This window comes from Emydura macquarii, unplaced genomic scaffold, assembly GCF_026122565.2.
Source record: "Emydura macquarii macquarii isolate MOO-44397 ecotype Brisbane River unplaced genomic scaffold, CSIRO-AGI_Emac_v2 contig_1692, whole genome shotgun sequence".
Taxonomy (NCBI): domain Eukaryota; kingdom Metazoa; phylum Chordata; order Testudines; family Chelidae; genus Emydura; species Emydura macquarii.
This window is the reverse complement of record NW_027131829.1, coordinates 2,670,743-2,686,561: the sequence shown is the minus strand read 5'-3', so window position 1 is coordinate 2,686,561 and position 15,819 is coordinate 2,670,743. Positions and strand designations below refer to the sequence as shown.

Genomic DNA, 15,819 nt, shown 5'->3' with positions numbered 1-15,819 from the left:
AGCCCTCCAGCTGCTCTCCAAGTGAAACGCAGAGTCCAGGGCCCTGCCCCCCCTTGGGGACACTGGGAGCGGGGAGAACTCATTTTCCTCCCCTCAGCCCAGCTACTGCTGGTTTTCCACAGACTGGGGCAGGGCAGGGGATCCCCTTCGTAGCAGGGCATCCCCAAGATCAGCATGGAAGCAGTGCATTGTGAGTGAGGAGGAGGGAGGAGGAAGGGGCCGGGGGCGGGGGATGACACTGAGCTGCGGCCATTAGGAAAAGACATGGAGGATTCAGGGAAACGCCAAACGGGCTGGGACGCAGCAGGGCAGCTGGGGCTCAGGCGGTGTGTTGGAGTCCAGCAGGCTTTGCCGAGCTGGTGGGACGGGGAGTCTGAACTCGAGGAGAAGCTGACCCCAGCAGAGCGAGGCCTGGTCTACACCACAGGGCTAGGTCGACATAAGGAGGGCTGACGCTGCCCTGGTGCATCCGCCGACTTAAGTCACCCTCAGCACCGAGCTAATGACGCCACTTCCGCGAGAGGCATAGCGCGTAGGTCCATGTACTTCGGGTGACGCAGCGTCTGTGTGGGCACTGCACTACTGACATGGGGCTGGCAGCCAGGGCGCATACACCCCCCTGCTCTGACGCTGCCAGCCCAAGCAGCCAGCCGGGCACGGGGCTCACAGTGGGGGCTGTCAGTCGCCCACAACACCCCACGTTAGTCGGTGGAAGTGGCGCTTGCCCCACTGACAGAAGGAGCCTGGGGTGGACGTGAACCCTGCTTCACAGGACTTAATTTCGTAGCGTCCTGTAGACAAGCCCCCAGACTTGCCGGGAACATCAAATTTCTCCCAGCGTTACTGGCATCTGGTACAGATGCTTGTTAAATGTGTCCAAGTCTAATGACGGCGATTCCTTTTATACTTCGGAGGGAAAGACATCTTCATGACGGAGGAGCAGAAGAAATACTACAACGCCATGAAAAAGCTTGGATCAAAGAAGCCCCAGAAGCCGATCCCCAGGCCCAACGTATGTCACATTAAGTGTTGGAGGGCGAGTGTGTGTGGGGGGGGTGTTTGGACACAGGAAATTGTCTCGACAAGCACAAGCCGGGGCCGGGTGTCCAGCCGGGGGACCACGTTTCGTGATGCGCTTCGGTGCCCTGTTACTGAGTGCCTGGGTTTTTACATCTGGTAATGGGCAGCCAGGGCCAGCCTTTCAGAGACGCCGGCATGGTGGGTGAGCTCCCTGGGAAACCAAGTCCTTCAGCCGCACAGTGGTGGTGGTTGAATGCGCTACAGACGGTTTATCTGTGTGATGGTCTCCTGCGCTGACTGCAGGAGAACGGCCCCTAACTCAGGTCTTACTAGCCCCGGCCCTGTGTACTTTCCCAGGGTACCTGGAGTAATTACCTAAGTACCGGGAATACTTGCTTGAGGACTTGCCCCAGACCTGACCCCAAGAAGCGCTGAGGACTGACTGCCTCGTCGGGGCACTTTGTGGGGGGCACTCAGCACCCCACAGAACCAGCCCCATGGAGAGGAAACCTCCCAGGAAATGCTGAGTCCATTAGGTGGGGGGTTCCCCCGGGAGTCATTTCCGAGCATGTGCCCCCCCCAGGGGGCTAGCGCCCTGCTGCTATTGGAGGTGCCGTCTCTCAGCTGAGATGTGACCTAACATCCTGCCCACCCACCGTCCCATAGCCCTTTTCACAAGCCCTGTGCCCTGATTACCAACCATCCCGCTGCCCACAGTTCCCAGCGAGAGGGAGGGAGAATGTGAGGGGCTGGGTGTGCAGGGCAGGCAGGGCAGTGATAATGGAGGGCAATGGCTAGCGATGGATTGGCAGCTTCCCCAGCCCAGGAGACAAGGGGAGGTACGTGGTGACCCCCCCGAGCTGACAAGGAGATAGGGGAGCACTTGTGGGGGAGCAGGCAGCTTCGCCCAGAAAGGCTCAAAGCCCGCAAAGCAGATAAAACCAACGTAGCCTGTGCTGTTCTGGAATCTGAGCCAGGCCGTGTGGACCCTGGGCAGGATGTGCTGGAGAGCACGTCGGAAGTCCCCAGCCGTTTCAGATGCTGCTAGGACAAAGGTCTGGAAGGGCCCTGATGGCACCTTGAGCAGAGCCGCCGGGTTTGCCGGAATGGCGAGAACGGCATCAGTTTTAAAAACGCCACTTTCTTTTCCTTTTGAATCTGGCTGATGCCCATCAGCTCTGTGAGGGGAAGAGGCAGCGTTGCCTAGTGGCTAGAGCAGTCACTGGGGCTCAGGAGACCCAGTTCTCTTCCCAGCTCTGCCACTGGCCTGCTGGGCAATTTTGGGCAAGTCACGTCACCTGCTTATGCCTCAGTTTCCCCATTTGTAAAATCGGGATAATGATACTGATGTGGTTTGTAAAGCGCTCTGAGATCTCTTGATGAAAAGAGCTAGATGAGAGATGGTTATTCCTGGGACACCACCCCCGAAATCCCCTCTTTTCCTGTTACCAGTTTCTAGGTCAGCTTTATAAATCGGTTGCTTGCTTGGGTATCTTTAAGTGTTCCTTTCTAAGGATGCTCACAGTTCAGCATTAAAAACTTCCAAACTGCTTGTGTCTTGTTCCCCTTCTGGCAAACACGAGTCTGTCATTGCTCCATCTTAGAACCGTCGTTTCTTGTAGTGCATGTACTTCCCTTTAGACGTGACTGTGTGATCCTCATGCAACACTCCCAGGTGTGTGTCAGATGTTCATCATAGCCGGTGAGCTCTGTAGCATTATCCATGATGCTCAGGGTTTTTTCAGGAATGGGTGAAATCCTGGCCCTATTGAAACCAAAGGCTAAACTCCCATTGATTTCCTGGCGAGCAGAATTTCACCTCTGGTCTTTTACCTCGCCAAGAATAGTTGCACATTTGGCTCTGCCAGGCATTTAGCTTGAGATTTTTCACAGGTGCCAAGGATAGTTGGGTTCGTCTCGTGATAGGGTCTAAATTAGCTTTTGCCACTGAAAAAAGAAAATCTTGGAGTCACTGTGCATAGTTCTCTGAAAACATCCATTCAATATGCAGCAGTGGTCAAAAAAGCGAACCGAATGTTGGGAACCATTAGGAAAGGGTTAGAAAACAAGACAAAAATATCACAATGCCTCTATATAAATCCATGGAACGTCCGCATCTTAAATACTGCGTGCAGTTCTGGTCGCCCCATTTCAAAACCGTTATACTAGAACTGGAAAAGGTTCAGAGAAGGGCAATCTAAAGAGAATCAAGGGTATGGAATGGCCTCCATACGAAGAGAGACTAAAAAGATTTGGACTGGTCAGCTTGTAAAAGAGATAGTGAAGAGGGGATATGAGAGAGGTGTGTACAATCATGACTGGTATAGAAAAAATGACTAGAGAAATGTTAATTACCTTTTCCCACAACACAAAAACCAGGGGCCACCTGATGAAATTAATAAGCAGCAGGCTTAATACAAACGAGAGGAAGTACTTTTTCACCACAATCTACAACTAACCTGTGGAACTCCTTGCCAGGGGATGTTGTGAAGGCCAAAAGAATAACTAAGATCAAACAAGAATGAGATGAGTTCATGGAGGACAGGTCCATCAATGGCTATTAGCCAAGATGGTCAGAGACGCAACCCCAGACTCTGGGTGTCCCTAAACCTCCAACTGCCAGAAGCTGGGAGGAGGAGATGGGGTGGATCACGCTGGAATTGCCATTCTGTACACTCCCACTGGAGCTCTGCTACTGGCCACCGTCAGAGAGAGGAGACTGGGCTGGGTGGACCATCGGCCTGACCCAGTGTGACAGCTGCTCTTATGAAAACGCCCAGTTTTGTACTACTCCGGACAGCTGTTAACATGCCTCGAATGGAAAATAATTAGACAATTGTGACTTTGGCTTTTTTGAAAAGGGGCAACTCAAATGCTGCTTGCCGTGGTGTTGTAGCCGTGTCGGTCCCAGGATATTTGAGAAACATGGCGGAGGAGTGGATCTCTTGTATTGGACCGGCTTGTATTGGTGAGTGAGAGGTCCGAAAGCTCGTCTCTGAGTTCTTCTTCAGGGCTGGGAAAGGTATTCCCAGGGCCTCGGCTTTGCGTGGCTCGGAAGCCCGTCTCTCTCACCAACACAAGCTGGTCCAATAAAAGACATCCCCTCCCCCGCCTTGTAACTCAGCTGATGTTCGGCACTGGTGAGGCCGCATTTGGAGTATTGTGTCCAGTTTTGGGCCCCCCTCCACAAAAAGAATGTGGACAAGTTGGAGAGAGTCCAGTGGAGGGCAACAAAAATGATTAGGGGGCTGGAGCACAAGACTTATGAGGAGAGGCTGAGGGAACTAGGCTTGTTTAGTCTGCAGAAGAGAAGAATGAGGGGGATTTGATAGCAGCCTTCAACTACCTGAAAGGGGGTTCCAGGGAGGATGGAGCTAGGCTGTTCTCAGTGGTGGCAGATGATAGAACAAGGAGCAACGGTCTCAAGTTGCAGTGGGGGAGGTCTAGGTTGGACATTAGGAAAAACTTTTTCACTCGGAGGGTAGTGAAGCACTGGAATGGGTTACCTAGGGAGGTGGTGGAATCTCCATCCTTAGAGGTTTTTAAGCTGCAGCTTGACAAAGCCCTGGCTGGGATGATTTAGCTGAGGTTAGTCCTGCTTTGAGCAGGGGGTTGGACTAGATACCTCCTGAGGTCCCTTCCAACTCTATGATTCTATGATGACCTTTCCCATTTGTGCCATGACGAGCAACTGGCGTTAATTAGGGTTTGATAATGACCCATCTCAGTAAGGCCCAGCCATCGAGCCTGGCATTGGGAGACACGTCATTATTACATCGTAACATATGTGACACCGGCGTGTGACAGCCAGGCTCCATCTTGCAAGCAGTTGGCCACCCTCAACCCCACTGACTTAATCAGGCGGGGTAGGGAGCCCACAGCGTCTCCAGACAGCCTGGCCCAGATCCTCAAAGATATTTAGGTGCCTAACTCCCATGGAAGACTCTGGGCCCACATGCTTGTTGCATGCTCTCACTGCATGACGGATAAAGCAGACAGCTCTCCGCTCTTTTAAACACTGTTTCTTTCTCTCTTTCCGTGTTTGTCGTCATTCTCCACTGTGCCATGTGTCTCCGTCCCGCCCTCTGACTTGCCCTTCTGTCTCCATCTCCACCCACCTTCCACTTACCAAAGAACAAAGTTCAAGGGCTGGTGTTTGACTTTGTGACAAAGCAAGTGTTTGACATCATTATCATGGTCCTGATTTGTCTTAACATGGTGACCATGATGATTGAAACAGACGACCAAAGCCAAACCAAGATCAACATTCTCTACAACGTCAACATGATTTTCATCGTCGTCTTCACGGGCGAGTGTGTGCTCAAGATGTTTGCCTTGCGCTATTACTACTTCACCATTGGCTGGAACATCTTTGACTTTGTGGTGGTCATCCTCTCCATCGGAGGTAAGTGCCTGCCTCCAGCTGCATCTCCGTCGACTTGGGAAAGCCGCCAGGTGGGTTTGGTATCAACCAAGATAGAGAAGAAACGGCTAGATGGGAAATGTGAGTTCGGTGGCACATCTCCTACAGGGGAGACCCGTCATGGCCCTGCCTCTGAATCCCAGCTCGGCAACTGCCCCTGAGTCTGCTGGGATGGTGGTAGCAGGGGACACCCATCTGTGGGGCTGCTGGGAGACCCATCACCATTCCTCTTTGGACAGACTGGGCCTCCCCTTAACACTGCTCGGTTGGAGGACCCTACCAACATCAGTCACCCCAGGAGAGCTGGGATGGTGGCAAGGCCCCCAAAGCAGTAGGTTTCAGAATAAACACCCCCATAGGTATGCCTGGGACATTTGACCCCTTTTCGAGCAACTGTCTCAGGCTGCTGCAGACTCAGGCAAATGCTGCTGCATTGTTTACGCTGAGCGCATCTTTCCTGGACTTTCTTCACAACCATGAGCGCTAGAAACAGGATTATTTATACAGATTAAAGCTGAGATTCACATGACTCCAGGTTCCGGGGCCCATTGTGCTTATGCCTTAACCTGGTCCTGCCCTCCAGGTGCTCACCCTAAAAAGGTCCTTCCTATGTGCTCACTCAAATCTTCCCTGCTCCCCCAAATCCTGCCCCACGGGCCTGCCCAGCAACTCCTCAGGTTCCCCACATAAAGGGATCCTACGTGTGTAGCCCTCCCCTTCTTCAGGGTGCTTGGGGGGGGCGGGGGTGACGTACTCAGGTCTGTCTGTGATCCTAAGCGCCTTGCAGACGGCTCTCGCTTCCCTTCTGGAGCCTGCATCTTTCAGTCTCCAGGAAGCACTGTACGGCACACACCTCAAGCACGGGCAGGGGCGTAGCGAGGGCTAGGGAGGGTCCAGTGTTCCCGGGAGGGCGTCTGTGTCATTAGCGAAGAGGTGTCTGCAGTTTAATCTTTGCACAGGCGCTGCACGGTGATTTGAGATCAACTCGTCAATTGAAAATAACAGTCAGGGCCACCGGTCGCCACGGTATCCTCCTCACACCCCTGTGGGACAGGGCAGGGCAGTTACCCTGGTTACAGGCAGGCAGCTGAGGCCCCCGGCTAGTGCCCTAAGAACTGCATCACCTTTGCTCGCCAGCCTCTCCCTGTTCTCTGTGCATGGAGGAATCTGGTCTAAAGCATGATTATTGCCCTTAGCCAGAGAGCCCAGGGGCCAGCTGCAATGAGGCAGGACTGAGCAGAAAGAAAAACCTTTTCCCCAAGAAACACATCAGGCCGTGGGGCAAGCGGCAATGGGAAAGGGTGGAATCTTAGCTGGTGGCTGGTTGGCAAACCGCAGGGAGCTTAGGATTGTGCAATTCCACTGGCTAGATAACGTTCCCGAGGCCTCTTCCAGCCCAGGTGAGTTGCTAGTCCGCTGCTTCATACCCTCTCCTTCCCATGGACTCACTTCTTGGCTCTCCAGCACAGATGGTGCATATAGACCCGGTGCGGCTCACACTGCGTCGCTCCTTCAGCTCGCCACGCTCACCTTCTTTTCATCCTTTTCCAGGTATCGTCCTTTCCGACATCATAGAGAAATATTTTGTCTCCCCGACCCTCTTCAGGGTGATCAGGTTGGCAAGAATTGGGCGTGTTCTGCGGCTGATCAGGGGAGCAAAAGGCATCCGGACGCTCTTGTTTGCTTTAATGATGTCTCTCCCGGCTTTGTTCAACATCGGCCTCCTGCTGTTCTTGGTGATGTTCATCTACTCCATCTTCGGGATGTCCAACTTTGCCTACGTCAAGAAGGAGTCCGGGATCGACGACATCTTCAATTTCGAGACGTTCGGGAACAGCATGATCTGTTTGTTTCAGATCACAACATCAGCCGGGTGGGACGGTCTCCTCAACCCTATCCTGAACAGTGGCCCCCCGGACTGCGACCCCACCCTGGAGAATCCTGGCAGCTCAGTAAGAGGAGACTGCGGTAGCCCACCGATTGGCATCTGCTTTTTCTGCACCTACATCATCATCTCCTTTCTGATCGTTGTGAACATGTACATCGCCATCATCCTGGAGAACTTCAATGTGGCCACAGAGGAGAGCAGCGAGCCGCTCTGCGAAGATGACTTTGAAATGTTCTACGAAACGTGGGAGAAGTTTGATCCGGATGCCACCCAGTTTATTGCATACAGCGTGCTGTCGGATTTTGCAAACACCCTGCAGGAACCACTCAAGATTGCCAAGCCAAACAAGATTAAATTAATCACCATGGATTTACCGATGGTCGTCGGAGATAAAATCCACTGTCTGGATATTCTCTTTGCGCTGACTAAAGAAGTGTTGGGTGACTCAGGGGAAATGGACGGCTTGAAAGCCACAATGGAGGAGAAATTCATGGCTGCCAATCCATCCAAGGTTTCCTATGAACCCATCACTACGACTCTGAAGAGGAAGCACGAGGAAGTGTGTGCCATAAAAATCCAAAGAGCTTTCCGCAGGCATTTGCTAAAGCGCTCGATGAAACAGGCCTCCTATTTGTACCGGCATAGTCAAGAGGAGAGCACCTTTACCGAGGGAGCGCCGGAAAAAGAAGGACTGATTGCAGACAAAATTAATGAGATTTATGGGACCAGTGACACACACACGGAAACAGCTCCAGCCTTCGCTCTTGCACCAGTTGTAAGCCCAGAAACTCAAGTCGCTCCTAGTAAGGCGCGAGATGGGAAGCGTGCGGTGAAAGAGTCACTTGTATAACGGAAAGCGCTTTTCATCTCACTGCCTTGGAAAAACTCCATGTGTATCTCTTCTGCAAGAACACGTCCATATCCCTCTCTGTAGACATCCGAGCTAACGACCTGTTGCCATATTTCAGAGCCATCTGCACTTTTCAAACAGAACCTCTTATTCGTTATAGTTTTTATAATTCACCACGACTTGCAGAGTTTAGTATTTTTCTTCGGAGGTAAATGTGAAATCTCTCTCTTGCTGGTGACAGAGAAACATTGTACGTTGTACAAGGATGTAACGATGGTAGCGAAGCGTTTCAGACATTAACGACTGGGTATGACTCTCCTTTTATTTTAAAACTTATTTCTTAATATTATTTCACACCCGAGGTGTTTGCCTGTGATTGGTTCAGAAGTGCAATGAATTAGAGGAGAGAGAGACGAGCCAAGTGAAATAACATTTCAAATAATTGCAGAAATGACAAGGTTTTGTGAACAAAAATCTCCAATGTCTTAAAGGTAGCACCTTTCTTTTGAATATTTGAATAGGCGTTATGGATTTTTGTTATATACAGAAAAAGTGCAATTATGTCTTAAAGATTGGTTTGCATAGTAAAAAAAAAAAAAAATATCTGCAGCTATAATCTCAGGGTTAAAAACCAGCTTTTAAAGTTTTTCAGAACACTTGTCTAGACCAGACACCACTCAGCTCTCCCCAGTAGGAATGTAAACTGTATTTATTTTCATGCTGCTTTTTTGGGTTCCCATTTAGTCTAGGACCTAGATTACATGGAAGGAAAATAACTGCCAAAATATGGTGTAAGGGGAATAGTTCCCAAATATTCCCACCTCTCTCTCTAGCAATACCTCACAGCTTCACCAAATCTTAACTAATGCACATCTCCTGGAGCAGGAAATCTTCACTCCCATCAGGTAACGGGATGCCATGTGGAGCCAGATCAGGTGATAACACAGTTTGGTTGCCCTGGAATATTTATAATGATTGCTTGAACAGGTAAGATACCTTTACAGATTAATATCGCCTCCCGGAAAGACCCTGTGCTTTCTTGGTGATTACTACGTTCCTCCCACTTTCTGAATTAACACAATCCTCCAGGAGGACAGTACGTATCAGCCCAAAATAACAAAGCAAAAAGTCACTTTAGAAATACCATTTCCCTTTTCTAAAGCTGACTGCCAACTCCCCCTCCTTTGGCTGGGGCTGTGAGATTTTTCTATCGCTTCCCCTTAGCGTGGGCTTTCTGTGTGGAGCCAGATGGGCTAGAGTTTAAAAACAGGCCTTCCTCACTGATTGGGTTTGACTCCAAATCCTCTGTCGTGTCCCGTGTGTCGATTTGCTCAGCGTAGCACGGTCCAGGGTCGAGCTGTGTCCCAGAGTCAGAGCTGCGCTGTGTAACGTAAGCCGTCGCCTGCTCTCCTGTGGCGAATGGAATCGCCCCTTCCGCTGGCTCCGTTCAGTGTATTTTTAAGATGACGTGTCAGACGTGCCAAAGGGATGCTTTGAGCAGCGTCAGTTGCCATCACGTAGGGCCCCGGGCCTGGCCTGCCCTGGGGAATCTGGGGCCCGTTGTAGAATCATGGTGCACGTTTCTTTTGGAACAGGCGGCCATCCTGCAGCCCCAGCTCCTATGGACACCCAGTGAGCGTGGGGGGCAGCCTGGCAGCTGGTTCTGCGCATGCAGGTTCCCCTGCTCCCACCCAACACGCCTCCGCCCTGCTTAACGGTGAGCCACAGGGGCTCACGCACGCGCTGAAGTTGGCTGGGCTGGAGCCATATGGCTTGAACTTGCCCTTACTGAAGGCCATGGCAGAAGCTTCCACGGGTGCCGGCTCACGCCCTTAATGGCCAAAGCCGTGACGCCCGCCCTCCCCGCCGACGAGACAGCCTGAGACAGAGGGAACAGTGCAGCTGCAGAGGCAGCAGGCTGTGGGCCAGAGCACCAGGGGCCGTGCTCCACGGAGGGTGGGTGGGTTGGGGCTGGCTAGGTCAGGGGGAAGCCGGGACATGGCCGGCGGATTCACTGCGTGTGAGGGCCCCGCCCGGGGCTGCCTGGCTGCTGCCGCATCTATTCCAATGCCTGTAGCAGCCGCAGAGTGACTCTGCTGGAACGGGGCAGGACTGTGTCCCCTGGCACCCCAGGCAGCAGCTGGGAGTCCCGCTGGAGGCAGGCAGGGAGGGGTTTGGCCCCGAATGGTTTCTGTGCAGGTTAGAACTGGTCCCCGTAGAAAACGGGCGATTTCTCAGGACCTCGGGTCATGTGGGCTCTTCCGCTGAGAATACCTGCCTCAAAGCAGTGCAGAGGGTTAATGTTCAAACCCTCTTGGGTCTGGGGTAGTCGGGGGAGCATCTTTGCTGCCAGCGATGGACAGAGGTCTCCGCTCGCCGCGTAACTCAGCAGCACGCTTGGATTTCCGCGTGCCCAGGGCGATGGGACAGGAGCCTGGGCTAATCACTGCTTGAGACCATGGCTTAAACTGTGTTCACCTGGGAACATCCATGGAGAAAGGGGGGGGCCGGTCCCGGCAGCCAAGCATGTTGGACAACCGCGGTCGCGTGTACATACTTGTGGCTCAGTGAGGGAAGGCGCCTCGATCAGCGAGCCGGCGCCATTCTTCTTTGTACATTTCTTAAAATAAAAACCTGTCAATGATCAAACCCGTCTAGCAACGTGGCCGATTTGTGTTACAGCCGCCAGTGTCCCCACTAACCCCGGGGGGGCCAATCCACAAACAGGCCTGCTAGCCCTACTTAGCTGAGGTGTCTGGATGCCCCCCCATTACCAGAGTGTTTTAATTTTCCAGGTTCGTTTAACAGAGAAAGGATTTTGGGGGGGACACCCTGCAGAGTCCCTGCAGCAGGCCAGAGCCCAGGGCTCGGCTCCAGGAGCCTGTGTGGGGGTGTCTACACTACACACGAAGCCCAGACTGTGACGCAGGTTTGAGCCCTTCTGTCCACACACAAATCAGTGTGACTCCGGTCAGCAAGCTGCTGGGACCCAGGTCCTAGGACCCTGCTGGGGTGGAGGGGGGTCAGAGCCTGACTCCTGCAGTGACTCAGGTCAAAGCCCTGCCATCGTGGGGTGTGGACGCAGCTCACGCCGCAGCCCCGAGTCAGCAGAGCTGCGCGTTGCGGCGTAGATGCACTCGCATGGGTGTGAGCCTGCAGCCAGCGACTGCGATCCCCGGTTTCCAATGCAGAGTGGGGTCCCACCGCCCTGGCTTTCCCACGCAGTGGGGTCAGACCCCGTGAGTCCAGGGTGAAGTGGCACCAAAGCTGCGTAGCTGCCTGACCCGTCCCTGACCGTCCCTGTGACCGAGGAGTTCTCAACTCGGGGCAGATTTTGGGCTCTCCACACTCAGGTCTCCCATGGTCCGTCCCTCCCACTTCGCGCGGTCCTCTGCACCGTGGTGAAACAGCCCCGCCAGCCCGAGTCAGCCGGCACGGGCCAGCCGCGGGGTCTGACTGCAATGGAGACGCACCCTGCAAGGCGGCGTCAGGTGTGTTAAGGGTCTGCCCGACACCCAGTGATTGCAGCTCAGAGGTTGCCGTGGGGGTGCTGAACGCGCCGGAGCCTGGCCCCATTCGTGGGTACTGAGCTTGGCCCGTGAGTGTCTGAAAATCTGACACCGCCTCCCCCCCCCCACACACGCACGCACTCACTCGCTCCCAACTCCCTTGTCTGTCCCTTCAAGTAACTAAAGGGATGTTTAAGCCTCTAGCAGAGGATGCTGGACCCTGGGGTTTAATCCTTGGCTTCCCCGGCACCGCCTTGTGTGTCCTGGGGCGAAAGGAACCAGCTTCAGGCCGCTAATTCCTAGCACGGCATCGCCACCGAGACGAGGGAAACCGAACAGCAGCGCTGCAGGGGCACAGACTGCAGGGTGTATGTCTAGCAGGGCACACAGACCCCCGGTAGTGTGTACACACACGCACGCACACACACACACACACACACACACACACAGCATGGGTTGATCTGAGTTCAGTTCTCATTCCTGGGTTAATCTCTGCCCTGCTAAGGGAAGGACGTGCTGGTTTAAGACCCGTGGGTCGCGCCCGTGGCCGGGACGAAGCACAGAGGGGCTGCGGGAAGTGCACGCAGTCGTAGGCAGATCAGCGAGGGCAAAGATGGTGCAGGCCAGGCCGGCGCCGGTGCCGCCCAGAGCGGTACTTTTGTGCTCGCAGCACCAGTAATGGCCTGTGCTGTGCAGGCGGCGACTCAATGATCTCATGGGCCCCTCTGGCCTTAGCCTATCACTGTCCGGATCCCCTGGTAACAACCCTCCTAGGTCTCCCACACAAACAGGGTAATGAAAACCCTGCCCCTACACCCCCCGGCTCCCCCTGGTGTTCACGCCTGACTCAGCCTCCATCCCCCATGGCCCCTCTCGGCCCCGCCCCGCTCCTTGCAGCCCAGACGTCTCCCCACCCCTGGCATCCTCAGCAGCCGGGGTGCCCGGGTGCTGGGTCCGGGCAGAGCAAGCGTCTCTGCCGGTCCCGTTCCGCTGTGTCCAGCCGGGAAGGGGTCAGTGTGATGGACACCGGACACCGAGGCCATTTCTGGCTGAAATGGGGTGGGACGAGCGAGCCTGAACCGACCCCCGGGGGGGCAGGCCTCTCTTCCCATAATGCCACTGGCGGGGCTGACCAGAGAGCCTCCTGATAACTAGATCCTGGCAAATTGTTTTCTTCCTTCAGGGGAACAGCACGTCCCCTGGGGACCATGTCATCCAGGTTCAGAACACGAGGAGCTGGAGCAAAGGGGAGGGGAGCGGGGAGGGAGGAATGGCCTTTTCTCCGTGTCGGACTGGAGCTGTCGAAAGGCTACAAGTGAAACCCAACTCCGCGATGAATAGGAATGGCCCAGCAAAGGACACATCTGCATACGCTGCGTGGCGCCCAGGGCCCCAGAGGGCAGGTAACACCGTGTATCTTTCCATTGAAGGCACAAACACGCTCTGGGCTCTCGTAAACAGCCGGCCTGAGCACCAGCAAAACGGGCTCGGATGACCCAGACAACAAGGCAAAGTCCTAGAGACCTGCCCCAGGGCCAAGCGCTTTCCTACGGACCCCGCGATCTCCCCAGGCGATATTCCAGTGGGGGCCGGGAGGGTGGTTCTGTGTGGGGCCGTAGGCTGGTCACAACAGCCCATGGACAGCTGGGACCCCTGCCCCACCTGGCTAAGAAATGTGCACAAGCTATTCTTTTGTTCACAGTGTCCCCGCTACCCGGGCCCATCTCCTGCACTCGGCTGAGCACGGCTCTTGGACTGGGTGCTCGTCGGAGCAGGGGCTGTCACTGAGTCTGGTCGCACAGGGCCCAGCAATGGGGGCTCGGACCGGTGGCTCGCTGGGCACTAGCCCAGCACGCATGGTAAATAAAGGAGCCCAGAGGCCGGGAACGCCATCTAGGAAAGCGCTCGTTGCTCCCTCTGTGCGTGAAGAAGGAAAAAGAAAAGCGTTTTTATCTTGTAACAAGAAGCTTCTGCCGAAGCACCCAGGATTCTGCTCCGGAATAATTGACAGGTGCTTTTGGCTGCTTTTCTGTGGGGCTGGCACCGTGAGAAAAGGCAGACGAAGAGCCTGGCTGTCCGAGATGCTGAACTGAACATTTGTAGAGCTGCACGTACCTGCCCCCACCTAGCATCTGAATGGCTGTGTGTCACTGCAATGCGGGGGGGGGGCTGGTATCTCCAGACAAGCAGCTGCCCAGGGTGTTGGCACCACTGCACAGAGACATTGGGCTGCTGCTCTTTGCGGCGCCCAGCCTTGGGTGGGTGGGCGGGTGGTGCCGCTACAGGCCAATCTCCCTGGCGGGGGGAAGGAAGTTAGACAGACTGCTGCCCAAGTTACTGGCAAGGGGGAGGGGCTTTTGGTCTTGTTTTGCAGGTGTGGGCTCTTGCTGTGTTTTCCCAAGTTCGTGGCTGTTCCCTTTCCCCGCGGCCAGATTTCCCCGTCTGCACAGAGATCCTGCAGGTGGGGAAGTCCGTCTGCCGAGGGACCCGAGGAGGGTCTGTTTCATTTTCCCAGGTTTCTGGCTGGTTTAGTTATTTGCCCAGCGAGCTCAGTGGAGCCCAGCTGGTATCTCGGCCATTCAGCCCCGGGCAGGAGTGTTCAGTGAGCAGAAGACTTGGTCAGCGTTAGTTCCATAGACCCCCCCCCCTTGCATTTCTCCCCGGCCACATTAGGCTCACCGCGGAAGCTCTGCAGGACTTTCCCAGAAGGTAGGTCTGGATCAGGCCAGGGGGGCTCTGTGCAGGATAGCCGAGATTCCAGCCACATGCAGCGGCGCCCGCGTGGCTGCAGCTGGTCGGACGTTTCCCACGGGACCGTTCTGCCAATGGAAAATGTCAATTCACCCGCATTCGAACGGCCGTGGAACGTGGTGGTGCCGATGAAATTTCAGGGGCAAGCAGGCAATCCATCCACGATCCCGACTCCTTGGCAGCCTTTTCCTGGCGGCCTTCCAGGCTCCCAGCAACGTGGTAGCCCACCCCAGCTAGGGCTTCTAGCCCCCGCAGTGCCTGGGGCAGCTGGCTCCCCGTGCAGCCCCAGCTCCTGGCTCCTCCGTGGCTTGCCAGGTGGGACTGGCAATTTTTGAACTCTAGCATCTTCCCTGCCTTGGCCATTGGGACATCACATTTTTAGATGAGCCCTTATTTAAATATTGCCCCTGCACTGCAGCTGAATTCTGGTGCCTGCTGTAACCCACGCCCGCTGGGACGCGCTGCCAGGGGGCTGTGTAGAGAGGCTGTGGGGTTTCGAGCTGTCAGCCACCACTGGTAACACCACAGCCTGGGGGGCTGTCGGCAGCCGGCAGAGCACGTGGCCCCCCCCCCCCCCCCCCGGATCCACTGCCTGAGAAAAAAAGACCCCACGCTGTTAGCAGCAGGTTCCTCCACACAGGTGCCCCCAGTCACCACGAGCGGGGACACGGCCCCACCTGGCGTGGGCACGGGTTATACGCTGCGTTGGCCCAATCAGACGACACCCGAAATCCCCCTGCCAGCTGCCAGCACGGCTCCAGCTGCTGCAGAAAATGAAGCAGGAAAGTGCACCCCGGCCGTGAGCGAACCTCCAGCACCTTCTCTGCCGTCAGCGGGAAGAGAACCGTAAGTGCTGGGCTCGCCCTGCCCCCCGTGTTCCAGCAGCGGCACAGCAAAGTGGCAAGGCCTATGGCATTTGGGGGGGGAGGGGGTGAAGGGCCGTGCCTTTAAGGGCTGAGCTTCCCAGACAGAGAGTCTGGCCTGGGCGCTGGGAAGCTCTTATGGTTCTGCACAATCAGCTGGAGCCGGACTCAGAACAAAGCAGCTCACAGGCAAGCCCTGAGCAATCACTGCACACCACAGGGCAAAGGCCGGGGGCACCGGAACTGGGCGTGCTGGGCTGTGGCTGCTCTCCCTGGTTTGAATTAATAACAGCAACCAAATGCAGGGCTTCCATCACCACAGCGTGCCTGGGTTTGCTCGGGGCTTTCAGCACACCCCGGCAAGGGCCAGGCCGAAGACGCTGAGGGAAAGGCCTGCCCGCTGCCGCGGGAGGCGGCACGACGCAGCCCAGCTAGTGCTGTGAACTGCCGGGGTGTCCCTTACACCTGTGTCAGTGCGTAAGGGGACGTCTGCCCTGGCAGGGGACGGCGTCGTT

The 15,819-nt window shown here is 55.2% G+C and overlaps 1 protein-coding gene across 1 annotated transcript in view; it reads left to right on the top strand.

Moving 5' to 3' along the window:
- Nucleotides 1-10,067, top strand: part of SCN4A (sodium voltage-gated channel alpha subunit 4) — a 111,340-nt gene extending 101,273 nt beyond the window's left edge. The window contains exons 24-26 of the mRNA XM_067556282.1: nucleotides 908-1,012; nucleotides 5,155-5,425; nucleotides 6,995-10,067. Of these exons, the coding sequence (XP_067412383.1) occupies nucleotides 908-1,012; nucleotides 5,155-5,425; nucleotides 6,995-8,181 (1,563 nt within the window). The 3' untranslated portion in view covers nucleotides 8,182-10,067. The remainder of the gene's footprint in view (nucleotides 1-907; nucleotides 1,013-5,154; nucleotides 5,426-6,994) is intronic.
- Nucleotides 10,068-15,819: the final 5,752 nt, after the last annotated feature.